This window comes from Epinephelus fuscoguttatus, linkage group LG10 (assembly GCF_011397635.1).
Source record: "Epinephelus fuscoguttatus linkage group LG10, E.fuscoguttatus.final_Chr_v1".
Taxonomy (NCBI): Eukaryota; Metazoa; Chordata; class Actinopteri; order Perciformes; family Serranidae; genus Epinephelus; species Epinephelus fuscoguttatus.
Window position 1 is genome coordinate 36563617 of NC_064761.1, and position 14715 is coordinate 36578331.

General features: G+C 40.3%; 2 protein-coding genes across 2 annotated transcripts; one reads left to right on the plus strand and one right to left on the minus strand.

Moving 5' to 3' along the window:
• The first annotated feature begins 533 nt into the window (after positions 1-533).
• Positions 534-3802, plus strand: magoh (mago homolog, exon junction complex subunit). The gene is made up of 5 exons (XM_049588334.1): positions 534-707; positions 1050-1108; positions 1814-1924; positions 2572-2654; positions 3585-3802. Exons 1-5 carry the CDS (start codon positions 617-619, stop codon positions 3682-3684), a joined length of 444 nt encoding a protein of 147 aa, XP_049444291.1. The 5' UTR covers positions 534-616; the 3' UTR covers positions 3685-3802.
• A 400-nt stretch (positions 3803-4202) lies between these two features.
• On the minus strand, positions 4203-10636 carry cpt2 (carnitine palmitoyltransferase 2). The gene is made up of 5 exons (XM_049588333.1): positions 10118-10636; positions 7716-7796; positions 7521-7627; positions 6128-7432; positions 4203-5450 (listed from the first exon to the last, which is right to left on the minus strand). The coding sequence occupies exons 1-5, from the start codon at positions 10285-10287 to the stop codon at positions 5122-5124; spliced, it is 1992 nt and encodes a 663-aa protein (XP_049444290.1). The 5' UTR covers positions 10288-10636; the 3' UTR covers positions 4203-5121.
• Positions 10637-14715: the final 4079 nt, after the last annotated feature.

Sequence of the window (14715 nt, forward strand, 5' to 3'; positions counted from 1 at the left end):
TTTTTATCATGTCCTGCTTGTTTATACATATGTAATATTTCATTATCTTATATGATATCTTATGTTTGTCATGTGTGATGTATCTTAAGCACATTGAGTTTATGTTTGCCATATGAAATATGCTATATAAATAAAGTTGACTTCAAACCAGGGGCGTGCAGACTTACATCTACTGTATGTAATGTGCCGACTATGGATAAGTACCCCACACAACCCTCCTTTAAATGACCTGAACTATCCCTTTAAAGTTGATTATGATACTATTTTAAGTACATTTACACAGATTAATGAGGTAGTTTGAGTCAAACAGGTAACAGGACTAAATGCAGAAAACAATATATTGACTCAAATGTCATTTAAAGAAGGTGCATGCAGAGGAAATATCGGGTCTAAAACTGTGTATGAATATATTCAATTAATGGTAAAATAAATCCATGGATAGTAAGCCACATGTAGTAAAAGGTTCCTGTCAGACAAATCTCGGGGCGCAAAAGTCCCGGAAATTTGTGACCCTGCACGCATGCGCACAAGTGTCGCGAGGCTCCGGGTTGCTCTTGCTAGCCGAGTTTCGTTCCTCAGACCTCACCAGAAAAGAAGCGCTTTCTGGAGAGTAAAGATGTCAACAAGCGACTTCTATTTGAGGTATTATGTTGGACACAAGGGAAAGTTTGGACACGAGTTCCTGGAATTTGAATTCAGACCTGACGGTGAGTTTAATTTGGCGCTAATACGAATGTGTTAGCTTTCCTGCGTCTAAGCTAATGTAGCTAGCCACCCGGTAGCGGCTAACAGGCCGCAGCGAACTCAAAACGAATTGCGAGCGCGAAATGATCTCTTTGGTTTCCTCTGTGTTACAAATGATAAAAGTTTATGTTTGAACCGAGCAAGTACCTCTGAAATATTTATTACAAATGCGCTAATGGTTTAAACATGAGTCTCTGAGCGTTTAACCGCTGTATGACCTGTATGAATGGTAACTCACACACGAGCTGTGTTACAAGTGATGCGTTGTTTCAGATTTAAACTGTAACTTTAATATTTTCTTGCAGGTAAACTGAGGTATGCAAACAACAGCAACTACAAGAATGACGTCATGATCAGGAAAGAGGTAAAGTGTGTTTTTGAAACTATTAAAATACTGTTGGAGCAACTAAAGTTAGCCATGAATCATTTGTAGTCCGTGCTGTTTGGGTTTCTTTCATTGCAGTCCATTCAGACCATACTTACTAATGGCACTGTTACATAAAGATGATGTCTTTAATTTACCTTTAAGATGTTGAAGTGCTTGAATGAAGGACTGTATGCAACAAGGGGGATTGTGATGATTCATTAAGGGACTTGATTATGATGATCAGCCAAGCAGAGACTCATTGTTTCTCAGTGAAAACACAGCAAATACTGTTGGGGGTGCACAAGACTGGATTTTTTTGGCCAATATCTGGTACCGATATACACAGATATAGCCACTTTTTTCCCCCACCTAACTTTAGTGAGATGAAAGTCTCCGCTGTAATGGAATTAAAATCATACTATGCTGCTTAGTCTCATGGTGATGGCCCACCAGCAGATGGAGACATGAAATACAGTGCTTTCAACGTATGTATTGCAAAATAAGAAAAAGCACGTTGGCCGATTCCGTTCCGATATTAGTGTGCGTCCCTACATACTGTAGAACTCGCATTTTATAGTGAAATAATTAGTATGTCAGAGATGTAATGGTGCTCACGTCAGTTCGATGTTATAAATGTGTGGCCCAGCTTTAAACTTTCACAAAGTTTAACCTTGTCCGTCTTTGTTTTGTGTACCAACCCAGGCATATGTACACAAAAGTGTGATGGAGGAGCTGAAGAGGATCATCGACGACAGTGAAATCACCAAGGAAGACGACGCTCTGTGGCCGCCTCCTGACAGAGTTGGCAGACAGGTTTGTGACTTAAATCACCATCTGTGAGCACAGGGCTCCCACAGTCATGGTAAAACCTAGAAATGTGTCATGGGATTTCACAATCACATTTTCCAGGCCTGTAAAAGCTATGGAAGTAGTAAAAATAATTGACAGTTTTGGAAATATAATATTCTGTGGATAACCTCCCATGTGAAGTAACATAACTGCAAATTTATCTTCTGAAACTGTTGATGTAATGGTGCCATAATACCAATCAGTGTATGTCAGTGTTTTGTGTACCATCATGCACGTTTCTTCATTGCTTTCTGTGACCTCTCAGATTTTGTGACCTAATTAGAAAAGGTATTTTGCTGTGGTCACAAAATGTATTTATTTTTTGTGCTCAAAATAGTGACTCCATAGACCAAACATTTCAAAGCTTTGACCATGTCATGCCCTAATATTAAATCAAAAGTGTCACGAAGTTTGATGGCATACACAGAGCAGTCCACCTTTCAAAATTTGGTCAACCCATTGGTATTTCTTTTAATGGTGATCACATGGGCATCGTGTCTGAGAGCTCACAGATTTTGCACTGTAGTAAATCAACTATTCATTGATGACTTTGACCAAAAAGTTTGTAGAGACTTAAAATAACTTACCTGTTTTTGTCCAAATTTTCACAGGAACTGGAAATCGTCATTGGCGATGAGCACATTTCATTCACAACTTCCAAAATTGGCTCCTTGATTGACGTCAACCAGTCAAAGTGAGTACTTCATCCAGGACTCTTAGGTCTTTGGTCTGATCAGTGCACTCCTACTTCCAACGTGTGAAGTTACGCAGTCTATTAAAAGACAATTAAGAGTCATAAATATGCCACCAAAGAGGCAACTGAATCAAAAATACTTAACTGATCCCCAGGTGGAAGCTGGGTAACGAGCAGCACCAGCTGCAACAGGCTGCATGCTCGATCGGCACATGAGCTCTAACTGCCAGTTTCCACTCTCCAAGGCAAACACTGATGTACTTAAAGGCACAGTAGCATAAAGAGCAATGAAAACATGGGGTTCTTTTCCTGTGTTGATTAAATTTACACAGAAATCAATGTTTGAAAAGCAAACATCTTGGAGCATCATGTTTGTAGGAAGCAATGCATTTGAGGATTTGTTGTTTTTACTGGGAAATATGTTGAGTCATCAGTGTTTTCAATGTTTAGTTTTTATCCATACATAGACACACCAGTGCAAATTTTTCTCATGAATATTAATGTATGTCTTGTGTTTGCTGTTTGTGTTGACTGTAATGTTTAATGTATATTTTTTATATGTGGACCCCAGGAAGACTTCCTGTTTAGAGCAGTGACTCCCAACCAGTCTAGATTTCTCCTTAGTGATTATTAGTTCAAGGTCCAAACAGTTTAACATATTCAGCGTCATACTGCTGGTTGGCCATGTCATCGAGCTCATTAGCCGTCTCTGTCAAACAGATGTATGTTAGTCACTCAATCTACAGTGCTTCAAAATAAAAGCTCTGTGCCAGAGATTCACTGTACTTAGACACACTCCATTCAGAACGGATCTGCAACCCACCAGTTGGGAAGCACTGCTTTAGGGCACGGTTAATGGGGATCCTAACAAATGATAAATAAGTATATTTTTCACTGACAACAGGACTTAACTTTTAAACTTTGTTTCAGGGACCCTGAAGGTCTTCGCGTGTTCTACTACCTTGTGCAAGATCTGAAATGTCTCGTCTTCAGTCTCATTGGCCTACACTTCAAGATCAAGCCCATCTAAATACGGATTTTGCTCAGTTTTAATTGCTTTCACTGGTATTTCTGTTGTTGTACTACCGCATTTGTACATTTGCTTTTGGTGGAACTTTTTTATTTTAAATAAACGGTGAGAAAACTTGGCTGCTTGTCCAAGTTACTCCTGATATTTCTTTTAAGTGTTCCCTTCTGGTATCAACTCTCTGACTTAAATTAGAATTTTATTGTCCAGGGTTTCCCACACACTCATTTATTTGTGGCCCGCCCCAGTTGATTAGCTATTTTTGGAGCTGAACGATTCATTAGGTGTGCTGTTGGAATGAATATATAGTTCGGTTAGTCACTGCACCATACTCAGGGCGCAGAGCAGCATAACACCCTGATCAGCTCTGACTGGATCAGTTGATCAATTATCAACCCTGCTTATCAAACTCCACAAAGTGCTGCGTTCACAGACCCACAAAACCCTTTGAATTTAGAGACAAGACACAATGATATTGTAATCATACAAAAGGGATTAAATTAAAGTTTTATTGCCAAATAAAACAATAAGGCTGTAAATGACAAAACAATCATGAGAAATTAAATACAAGTTCTTACAGTGACAGTTGTGCTCTTAAATTCACATTCAGATAAGGCACATAATTTGACTCTCTAATCTGTATCGCAGAGTTCCGCATCTGATGAGCATAAATAAGATCAGCACTCTAACCTTTGTCACCTGCAGTTTGCAAATCGAAGACAAAAAAAAAAAAAAAAGCTAATGCTTAACAGGCCACGGTACAGACTGATGAGGCAGATGTCTTAGACAGCCAGCAGGAAACTAACATTTTCTCCCATATTCTATTTTCAATCGTGCTTTCACTGTACAACAGATATGATCTGAGTTCCCAGTCAAGGGCTGACACTACAAACTTTAATCTCTAGGCATAACTGGTTTTATATCTACAGTAATATCCAAACTCCTTCAAAGAAAACATCAAGTCCCAACTTACATTTCCAGTACTTAATTACTAAAAAATAGATTTAAGCACCTCGTTTCTTCTTGTGTGGTTTATAAATATATCGTTTATCTCACTTTTTTGAAGATTTATCTTTATCACAAGCCTTCGTCATCATTTTTCGGTTTATTTTTAATCTTTAACTACTGAGTTACACGACTTCATTATCGACGTTGTACTTGAATCTTGCACAGCTCTACTTTAAGTTTAAATTCACTCATTGTTTTTACATTTTTGGTGTTTAATTTATGGTTTTTAGTAATCCTTTTTTTCCTTATGCCTGCTGGGTTATTCTTTGCAACACTGGTTTTCAAAGCACCATACAAATGAACCTTAGTATTATTGTTTATTATTACTTTCAGCATGGTTGTCAAGAGAAGTTAATCAGCAGTTTGGTAGCTGGTCACTGTTCCATACAATCAAACATGTATTCCTCTATGCAGATGACAAGCACTCGTTTCTTAGCTGAGCGCCTTTCCTTCCAGGACGGTGAAAATGTCATCTAGGGACTTGTGGACGCACTGCAGGAATTCGTGCACATTGCGAGCCGGGTAGCTGGACACGTTGCAGCCGATCCAGTCGTCGTGGACACCGTAGCCGACACCAAACCCATCAGGCACCACCGGGGCAAAGCCACCAAGGTTCACAGCTGGACTGGTGAGCGTGCTGGTGGAGAGGATGTTGTGGTTGATGGCAGCGTAAGCCGGGTCTGTGTACAGGCTGGGCAGAGCCTGGCCCTTTGAATTGGCCAGGTATCGCATGGCAAACAGGTGACGGTCAAAACCTTGGCCTGGAGGAAGAAATACAAGAGGTGGTTAGTACAGCAGACCAAACCCACTCCCTTTGTCACCAGTTTTAATCACAGGGTCAGTTTGTTTTTGAGAGAGTGAGACCTCTGTGGATAATTCAGCTCATGTTAAAAACTTCCTGAACATCTGGATCTTAAGATATCAGAGGAACAAGTTTAGCACACACTGGCAGGTGCTAGGCCAGTGGCCCTTCTCCAATACATCAAACAGTATCAGAAAAACATTGATTTCTATTGTGAAACTGCTTTGTTTGGCGTTTTTGCTGGTTTTAATCACTGGGTTCATTTGTTTTGGAGAGGAAGAGACCTCTGCGTATGAATCAGCTCCTGGTAAAAACTTCCTGGACAATGAACACTGGAGGAATTCTACCCGAGAGAGGTTTCAGCTGGTTAAAATCTGCAAACCTCACTGCTAGATGCCAATAAATCCCCCTAAATTTTACACACTGGACCTTTAAGTTAACTCAAGATTTTCTTTCCTGTTAATAAATTGGCAAAGCACCTTAAAAAGCTACCAACAGGGAAGGGTTATCTTACAGTGTAAATAAAAATATTCGGGGCAGACCCCAAAAATACACTTGTAGGGACAGTATTTTGAATATTTCATGGTATCAGGAACTGTAATTCTTTAAATAGATGTAGAAATATCTCATACACACCCATAGCTGCCTCTTTGGTGAGCTGCCCGTGATATTTGGAGCATTCACTGAGCATGGCCTGTAGCTCCTGCACACTGTGTTTGCCTGGCTGGCAAACAAAAGCACGTGAGCATCGCTCTGTGTGTACGGTGGCTGGCCGGATGGTCTCTGTGCGGCCATGCTTGAACGCCGCCGTGCTACAGGACTCATAAGAGGCTACTGTCTGTCCGTACTGCCTCAGGAAACCCATCTGAAAAGACAGCTGGGCGATGGCGTCTGGACTCAACTTGCTCTTCTTTAGCTGCTCCTTGCCACCTCTCTTGAACTCCATGGCATCGATGGTGAGTTTCGATACAGCCGAGTCAAAGTTCTCCTTGGCTTTTTTGATGCCATTCTCCAGCTCGCTGTCCAGCTTGAACTGCAGCCTGCGCACAGCGGAGGCTGAATCCACAGCAGCAGGAGCAGAGCCCGGGTGTACCAGTGGCTGCTGCGTTGTGTCTTTGAAGACCTCATTCTGGAACCGAAGAACAGCTACGCCGTCGCCCCAGGCGTGCTCAAAGTTGATGGCTGCCTGTCCATCTTTGGCCAGAATGATGGAGAAGGACTTGTCGTACCACCGGTTGCAGCCGTCACCGTGCAGCATGTTGTGAGAGATGTGGATATGGTCCCTCATGCTTTCATCATCCAGACTGAGACAGAAAATGGCGCTGTCCACAATCCGTAAATCCTCTGCGTTTCCAGCAGCTACCAGTTTATCCCTGAGCCCGGCCCACACGTCCCTGTTCTCACTGGTCAGAACCCCCAGAGGAAAGGCAGGCGCCGGGGTCGGGTCAGACAGAATGTATTTCAGGTGGGACTGGATCTCTGCAGGTGTCACCAAATTCCCATCCCTGTCCACAATGTCAAACACATACATGTTGCCTTTCCTCATAACTAGGAGATGTCTCCCTTTCTCATCAGTGACGAGCTCATCTTTCCCTTTCTTGGGAATCCGACTTGAGTTGAAGAGGCGAAAGTACTGAGACATGTCTAGGGGGTATGCATTCACCATGTAAGCTCCATACCAGGACAGAGAAGACGGGACCCAGCGGATAAACTTCTTGAAGCCGTCTGTGTCACTCTTCGCTGGGTTGAGGTGGAAAACCTCTGGCTCCAGTATTCCGGCTCGCAGTGTTTTCATAAAGCGCACTGCTGAGCACACCATGTTGGTTGCCCGCACGAGCTGGTCGTTGTACTCCGTCTTAGGGTCAGGGTTGAAGGACATAAAGGGGTTGAAGTTCAACACCACGGGGTCACGAGCAGAAAGATACATGTCGAACCAGGGTGCTGAAAGAAAAGAAGTTATTTAGCCAAATTCATTAGAGACTGTATGCCTTTAAGATGCAGATGGTGATCGTCAGAGGGGCACATTCACCTGAGATGTAACTTGTGTGCTTATTGTTTTTGTCCTGCACTACCAGTTCCTCATGCAGCTGTTTTCCCGCACCACTCTGGAATTCTTGTGCAAGCTTCTCTGTTGTCCTTTGGATTTATAAGATTCAGATAGTTAGTATTTACAGTAAGTTTTAAATAATGAAATTAAAAGGTTGATTTTCTTGTGAAGTCTTACCTGAACTGGTCATCATTTAACAAAGGCTTCTGGGCAGCTAAATATCTTCTGATAGTATCCTCCAACTTTGGTACAGGGAGCCTAAACAATAAAACAAGAGTAGGCTGTAACCAATTTTTGTAACCTGAACAGTATTTTACTGTAATACGTACAGTAAGATACTGTGAACAGTGCATACAGTATCCACTCATCAAGCCCAGACGTCCCTCTCCCCAGCAACGCTTTCCAGCTCCTCCTGGGGGACCCCAAGGTGTTCCCAGGCCAGATGAGATATAACCCCTCCAGCGTGTTCTGGGTCTGCCCCGTGGCCTCCTACCAGTGGGACGTGCCTGAAACACCTCTAACAGGAGGTGCCCAGGAGGATCCTGATCAGATGCCCGAACCACATCAACTGACCCTTTTCGCCATGAAGGAGCAGCAGCTCTACTCCGAGCTCCCTCTAGATGTCCAAGCTCCTCACCCTATCTCTAAGGCTGAGCTCAGCCACCCTACAGAGGAAACTCATTTCAGCCGCTTGTATCCGCAATCTCATTCTTTCGCTCACTACCCAGAGCTCATGACCATAGGTGAGGGTTGGGACGTAGATGGACCAGTAAATCAAAAGCTTCTCATTCCAGCTCAGCTTAGTGACTTAACTTAGTGGCATCCAGCAGCCAGTTACTCTAAAATTTATTGGATATTATATATATTTATTAGAAAATGGTGCCACTCGAGTGGCAGCCCGATGCAGCAGCTCATGTACCCTCTGAGTATTTTGTGTTTTTGTTGTTCATAAATCACCTTGTCTCTACTTCACAGTCACATACTGCCTGTCATACTCAATAACCAGCCCGTAGAGAAGCAGAACATTTTAAGTACGTTGGGCACAATTACTGATCAGGCCCCAATGTTTAATGACAACTCAGAGAGCATTTTTAAGAGATTTAATCAGCGCTTGTTTTTTAATCAGGAAGCTGAGGTCTGGGGCATACAGAGGTCTGGTCAAAATCATTTCATCATGGGGAGAGTGCAAAGAGCACAAACAAGCTCTCCAAGATTGTTAACATTGCAGGGACGGTGACTGGCAAGTAATAGAAACAACTCTACCAAACATATAATTCCAGAAGTCTTACATCCATCACAGTCAGAGTTTGAGCTGCTCCTGTCTGCTGTAGATTTAGGGTCCTAAGAACCAGCTGGAACATAGACAAGAAGTCCTTTATGTCCGATGCCACACAGGCTCTTAACACAGGATGAATGCTATTATTTCATAATAGCATTGATTCTATTTGTGTGTGCCATTGCTTTGTTTGAGAGAGACCAAAGCCAAATTTCAACTGAAGTGAATAATAAAGTTTATCTCTCTATCTATCTGTTGTGCATCATGCAAAACACCTCACATCCTCTTTATGACCTCCTGGTTAAACAGCGGGAGGTGAAGCCTGGAAAAGCCTGGAATAAAAGTTTACAGTTTTATAATTTTTAGGTAATTAGTGCCCTAACTACATTTAAACTGGCTGAACAAGGTGCTGTACACATGCCGCATCGTTTCGGGCAATACCGCCCCCAAATGAGCAGCTGTTGTAACTGCGTGACTTTGTCCAGGCATTTTAGTGCGCTTTAAAAAGTGCAGTGTGAGAGTGAACCAAACCAAATGAAGGTGTGAAATTTTTTGGCATTCCCCACCCAATCAAACCGAGTCCCCCGGACTATCCTGGTGTGAATGTGCCCTCAACGTTAATGTCTTTCCCTAAGAAAGGTCAAATAGGGTTCCAAAATAAAAGAAAGAAAACAAATTCACATTATTACAAAAAAGAGACATAGATCACAAGAGGAAGGGTGGGGGGCCTATAGAGACTGCTTACGCACAGGCCCCAGAATGTGGTGCTACGCCCCTGAAACAAGGGTTGGAAATTAGCACCAGCCACCAGCCAAACCCTGGTAGAATACGCAAGTGGCTGCTAGATTTGTTTTACTCACCAAACACAAAAAGTTCATTTCCAACCCTGCTGAACACTTGCACCCTGAACTCATACACTTTTCATCTCCTCCAAATGATTTGATCCATAACTGTAACTTTACAGTATGCTTAGCATTTACTTTGCTCTACATCTGCTTCACACATGTATATAGCATGTATAGTATAGATGCATCCATCCATCTTAGCAGATGTCAGTCATGTCACGGCCCCCTAGTGGTCATCGATCAACAGTCAAGTGTGCACTTTCACCTACATTCATGTAAAATCTTACTGGGTCACCTTCTTTCATTCAGAACACCTTTCTACATCCACCTGGCATCTCCAAGGTTGTTTCATATTTCATATTACATTCACATGAAGCCAGAGCTATGCTGAATGAAAGCTATGATCTAACACATAAGACAATGTGCTTGAGCTACTCCCCATTCAGCTCCGTACTCACCTGGGTAAACTCTTCTGGTAATGCATCGATGGGACGACACTTTGATGCAGATACTCGCTTCCAGATTTGCTGCTGTAGTTTCTCTTATCGATCCCCAGAGCAGCAGCTCTTAAATGAATCCCGGATTTCCTCAGAGAGGCGACGCATTGCACTGACAGCAGACTGGCCATGGTGTTAGCTACGAAGCTGAGTACCTGATGTGTCGACGTGAAGCAAACCGGTTAGAGCTAATGGAGTGAAGCTAAAACTCAGCTTAGTAGACCCCCGTGTGTCACCGCCGTCACCCTAACGACAGCTAGCTAACATTAGCAATTAGCATTAGCTGACAAGTTGCCTTGAATGACCCGTGTGTTTCTGAATCAGTTTGATACCCGGGCTGTGTTTAGCTAATGGAAATATGTACCCGGCACATAAAACCCGCACCCGAATTGTTCCGGAAACAGTTAACGTTAAACGGTAAGTTAAAGCAAAAAGAAAAATATTACAGTGAATGACAACAGGAAGTTTAACCGGCAAAACTTGTCACGTGACGTATTTTACCCCTCCCCTCTTAAAGAATATGTATCTAAAATAAATTGAATACATTTTCAGTTCATTCAATTTATTTGAATTGAATGAATTGAAAATGATAATCCTTATGTATCTGACTAGTAAAAATATAATATCTAAAATAAAAGAACAACACATAAGAAAATAAATTAAGGTGCATACATTGCAAATAAAAAATAAACAATCTAACAAATAAAATGTACAAATTATATGGTATGTTGAGCACAGTTTAAAATCCTTTTGTGTCTGAGTAGGAAACTAATATAGTTTTGCTAAAATAAAATAATTGATGAGAAAATAAAATATATCTAAAATAAAATAAGAAAATGAATTAAAGTACATACACTGCAAATAAAAAAATAAACAATCTAACAAATAAAATGTACAAATTATAGGTATGTTGAGCACAGTTTAAAATCCTTATGTGTCTGTGTATGAAAATAGAAATAAAATAAAATATTCTAGCTAAAATGAAAGATAACATAAGAAAATAAATTAAGGTGCACACATTGCAAATAACAAAAATAAACAATATCATACATAAGATATGCAAACAATAAGGTATGCTGAGCACAGTTTAAAATCTGTATGTGTCTGAGTGGGAAAATAAAGCTAAAATAAAAGAATAAAAAAGATAATAAATTAAAGTGCATACATTGTAAATAAAAAATAAACAATCTAACAAATAAAATGTACAAATTATATGGTATGTTGAGCACAGTTTAAAGTCCTTATGTGTCTGTGTAGTAAAATAAAAATAAAATATTTTAGCAAAAATAAAAAATAGATAAGAAAATAGAGTGCATACATTGTAAATAACAAAAATAAACAATATTATAAATAAAATGCGCAAACAAGAAGATATGTTGAGCACAGTTTAAAATCTTTATGTGTCTGAGTAGCAAAATAAAAATTTAAATATTTTTTCTAAAATAAAATAATAACAAATAAGAAAATTTAAGTGTATACATTGTAAATTATAAAAATAAACAATATACTAAATAATTATTTATCTGTGAAGTAAAAATAAATCATCTAAAATAAAACAATAAAGTGAGAAAATAAATCGATTAATTGTAAATAATACAAAATAGAATACATATAAATGGTCCTCAATTTAAACTAAAAGTTAACACATTCAAACTATTAACTTGTACAATCTTACACTTCTCAGCAGCTATTTTGCTGATTTTGCTCTCATATGTTTCATGGATTTACAGTATGGGCGAAATTCATTACAAAAAGCATTTAAACAAAGAGTGGGGCTGTCATGAATTTGGCTTAGTGCATCATGTGGTACATATTTGTGTAATACTTTGCCATAATGAGAACTGTGTTAATCTTCCTCTTCCTCTGTAGTCACCTGGGCAAGTGTTGCAGAGTGAGCACCCAGCTCACTCTGCAACACTTGCCCAGGTGAGTGTTGCAGAGTGAACACCCAGCTCAGCTCAAGGCTCAAATATTGATTTAACTCAGCCTTAAATACACAACAGTTAGGTTATACAAACAACACATTATTAAGCATTCAAATTAAAGGTAAAGAGTCTAACATCAGTGTAAGCATTACCATCATTATGTAAGATAAGCCTTTATTTAGCCCCAGAGGGGACATTCAGATGTTGCAGTAGCACAAAGAGAGATGAGTACAGATACACAGAGAAGTAAAAATGAAAAATATAAATAAAATAAGAGGTACAGCAACCAGTTGTTTTTGATCATCATCTTAAATCATCAACCCATACTTGTTTTATACAACTAAGAAATATTGCAAAGCTCAGGTCTGATGTATTTCGACTTGAGCTAGAGATGATTATCCATGTTTTTGTGTCCTCCTGACTGGACTACTGTAACTCTCTTTTTACTTGCCTGAGCAAGTCATCCCTGACCTGTCTTCAAATAATCCAGAATGCTGCAGTAAGGCTGTTAACTCAGTCCAACAGGTCAACCCACATCACTCCCATTTTAGTTTCTCCACACTGGCCTCCCATCAGGTTCAGGATTCACTGCGAGATACTTGTTCTTAGGTCCTCCGATCAGGACCTAGTGTTTGTCCCCCGCTCCAGACTCAAAACACATGGTGATCGTGCCTTTGAAGCCGTGGCTCCAACACTGTGAAGCTCTCTTCCTTCAGAGATACAGTCTGTGGCCTCCTTAGAAACTTGAAAAAATAACACTGAAAATGACCTTTGTCCCACCTTAAATTGTCAGGTGCTTGTTCCCTGGTGTTTTTCTTTTTGGGGCCTCAGTAGCCTGTATTTGCTCTGTGTTTTACTTTCTTTTTGTTGCTTTGTTGTAATTGTTCTATTGCCTTTATTTTTATTGTTTGATTATACTTTTTGAAGCACGTTGTGAATTTTGCGAGGCTGTTCAGCAGACAGTGAATATTGCTTTTGCTCAGGTCTTCACTGAGTCTGAGATATAGGTTCACTATATATACATATATATTTTTTATATATTTTTCTTCTTAAAGTTTTCTCACACCCTTTAAATTCAAGAAGGCTTTGCGACCCCTTATGAAGCTTTGGCGATCCCTACTGAGGTCAGGAACCAGTGGTATAAGGTGCAATGTAGTAATAGTAATGATATGATGTAGTATAACATAATACATCAGTTAAACAGAATATCAAATGGTATATAGGATAGCATGGTATAGTATAGTATAGTATAGTATGTATTTAAAAACAATACAATATGGTATAGTACAATATAATGTAAAGGAATATTAATAATTATATGGTGAAGTATGAAATATGATAATATATTATATTTAAAGATATATCAGATATATAACAAAGGATATAAGTCCGACCAACAGAGGGTCAAAGACGAGGGAGAGCGATGTGAGAGTCCTGAATGCGGCAGACACTGTGGGAGTCTGTGTGTGTGTGTGTGTGTGTGCGCTCAGTTTTGCACCTGGGCGGGATGATCCAGCAACTGAATGAGCTGCCCATCTGCCACAGCTCATCACGAAGAGGATGAGAGGGGTTATATAGGATGTCCATCATCCTCCTCTCTGCCTCTGACTCCAGACTGTCCAGTTCCAGTGAGTGAAACGATCCATACGGGCAAAGCTAATGTCCTCTCACATGTATCACAGAGCTGAGCTGAAGTAGTACGTCATTCCTCCACAGGTATAGTGTCTCAGTTGAGTTTATTTTTCATGTAGAAGTTATATAACTACTTCAGCTCAGGCAGCATCCAATAGGACATTAAATGCTAACATAGCACATGTTAAATCTGACACATACAGTATAGCATTTAAAAAGCACATTCACAAACTCAACCTTCAACATCTCTGATGCACTGAGCAGAAAAAGTTTCCATTTCTGATATGTTATGATGAGGTCTCCTGGCCAGCAGAGTGCAGTGTTTTCCTGATCACTGGCCTTAAACTCACTAAGCTGTGTGGTCTGAGCTCAACCCCCACACAACCACTGTAGAAAGAAGACCAGACAGAATCTTATAATAACAGGACAGCATCGCCTGGCCTCCCATGTCGGGTGGGAGAGTGATGGAGTAGGTGCACAGCTGCCATTAGACTGATGGGATTTTCTAATGTTAGCCTCCACTCTGTGTACATTACTTTACTGACCTACGCACTCTGCAAAGCCTGCAGCAGACAGATAACACAGTTCTGCACATCTATATTGCAGCAGGAATTTCAAACAATGCAAAGAATCTTCAATAATCTTCAATTATGTATATGCACATGCTGATATGTATGCTTATCTCCATCACAGCGGGAACAGTGTGTTATAAATTTACAGTTATGTGTTTTTTTTTAAAATCAATTATTTGACTGTAATGCAGGGTTTGTGTGATTAGACATGTTTGGGTCAACACTGCTTTTGCAAAATTTAAACCATGGAAGCCAGGACAGACATGCAAACATTGTGTTACAGCACCATATGAACGACAGATAACGCAACAGACCCCCTCCCCCATTTCCACTTACACCTTTCTAAACAAGGCATATCGCTGCATACTATAAAGTGTGACCCTGGATAATGTAGCTTAAACATGAGAGTGCATAGGAAGTATTTTATGCT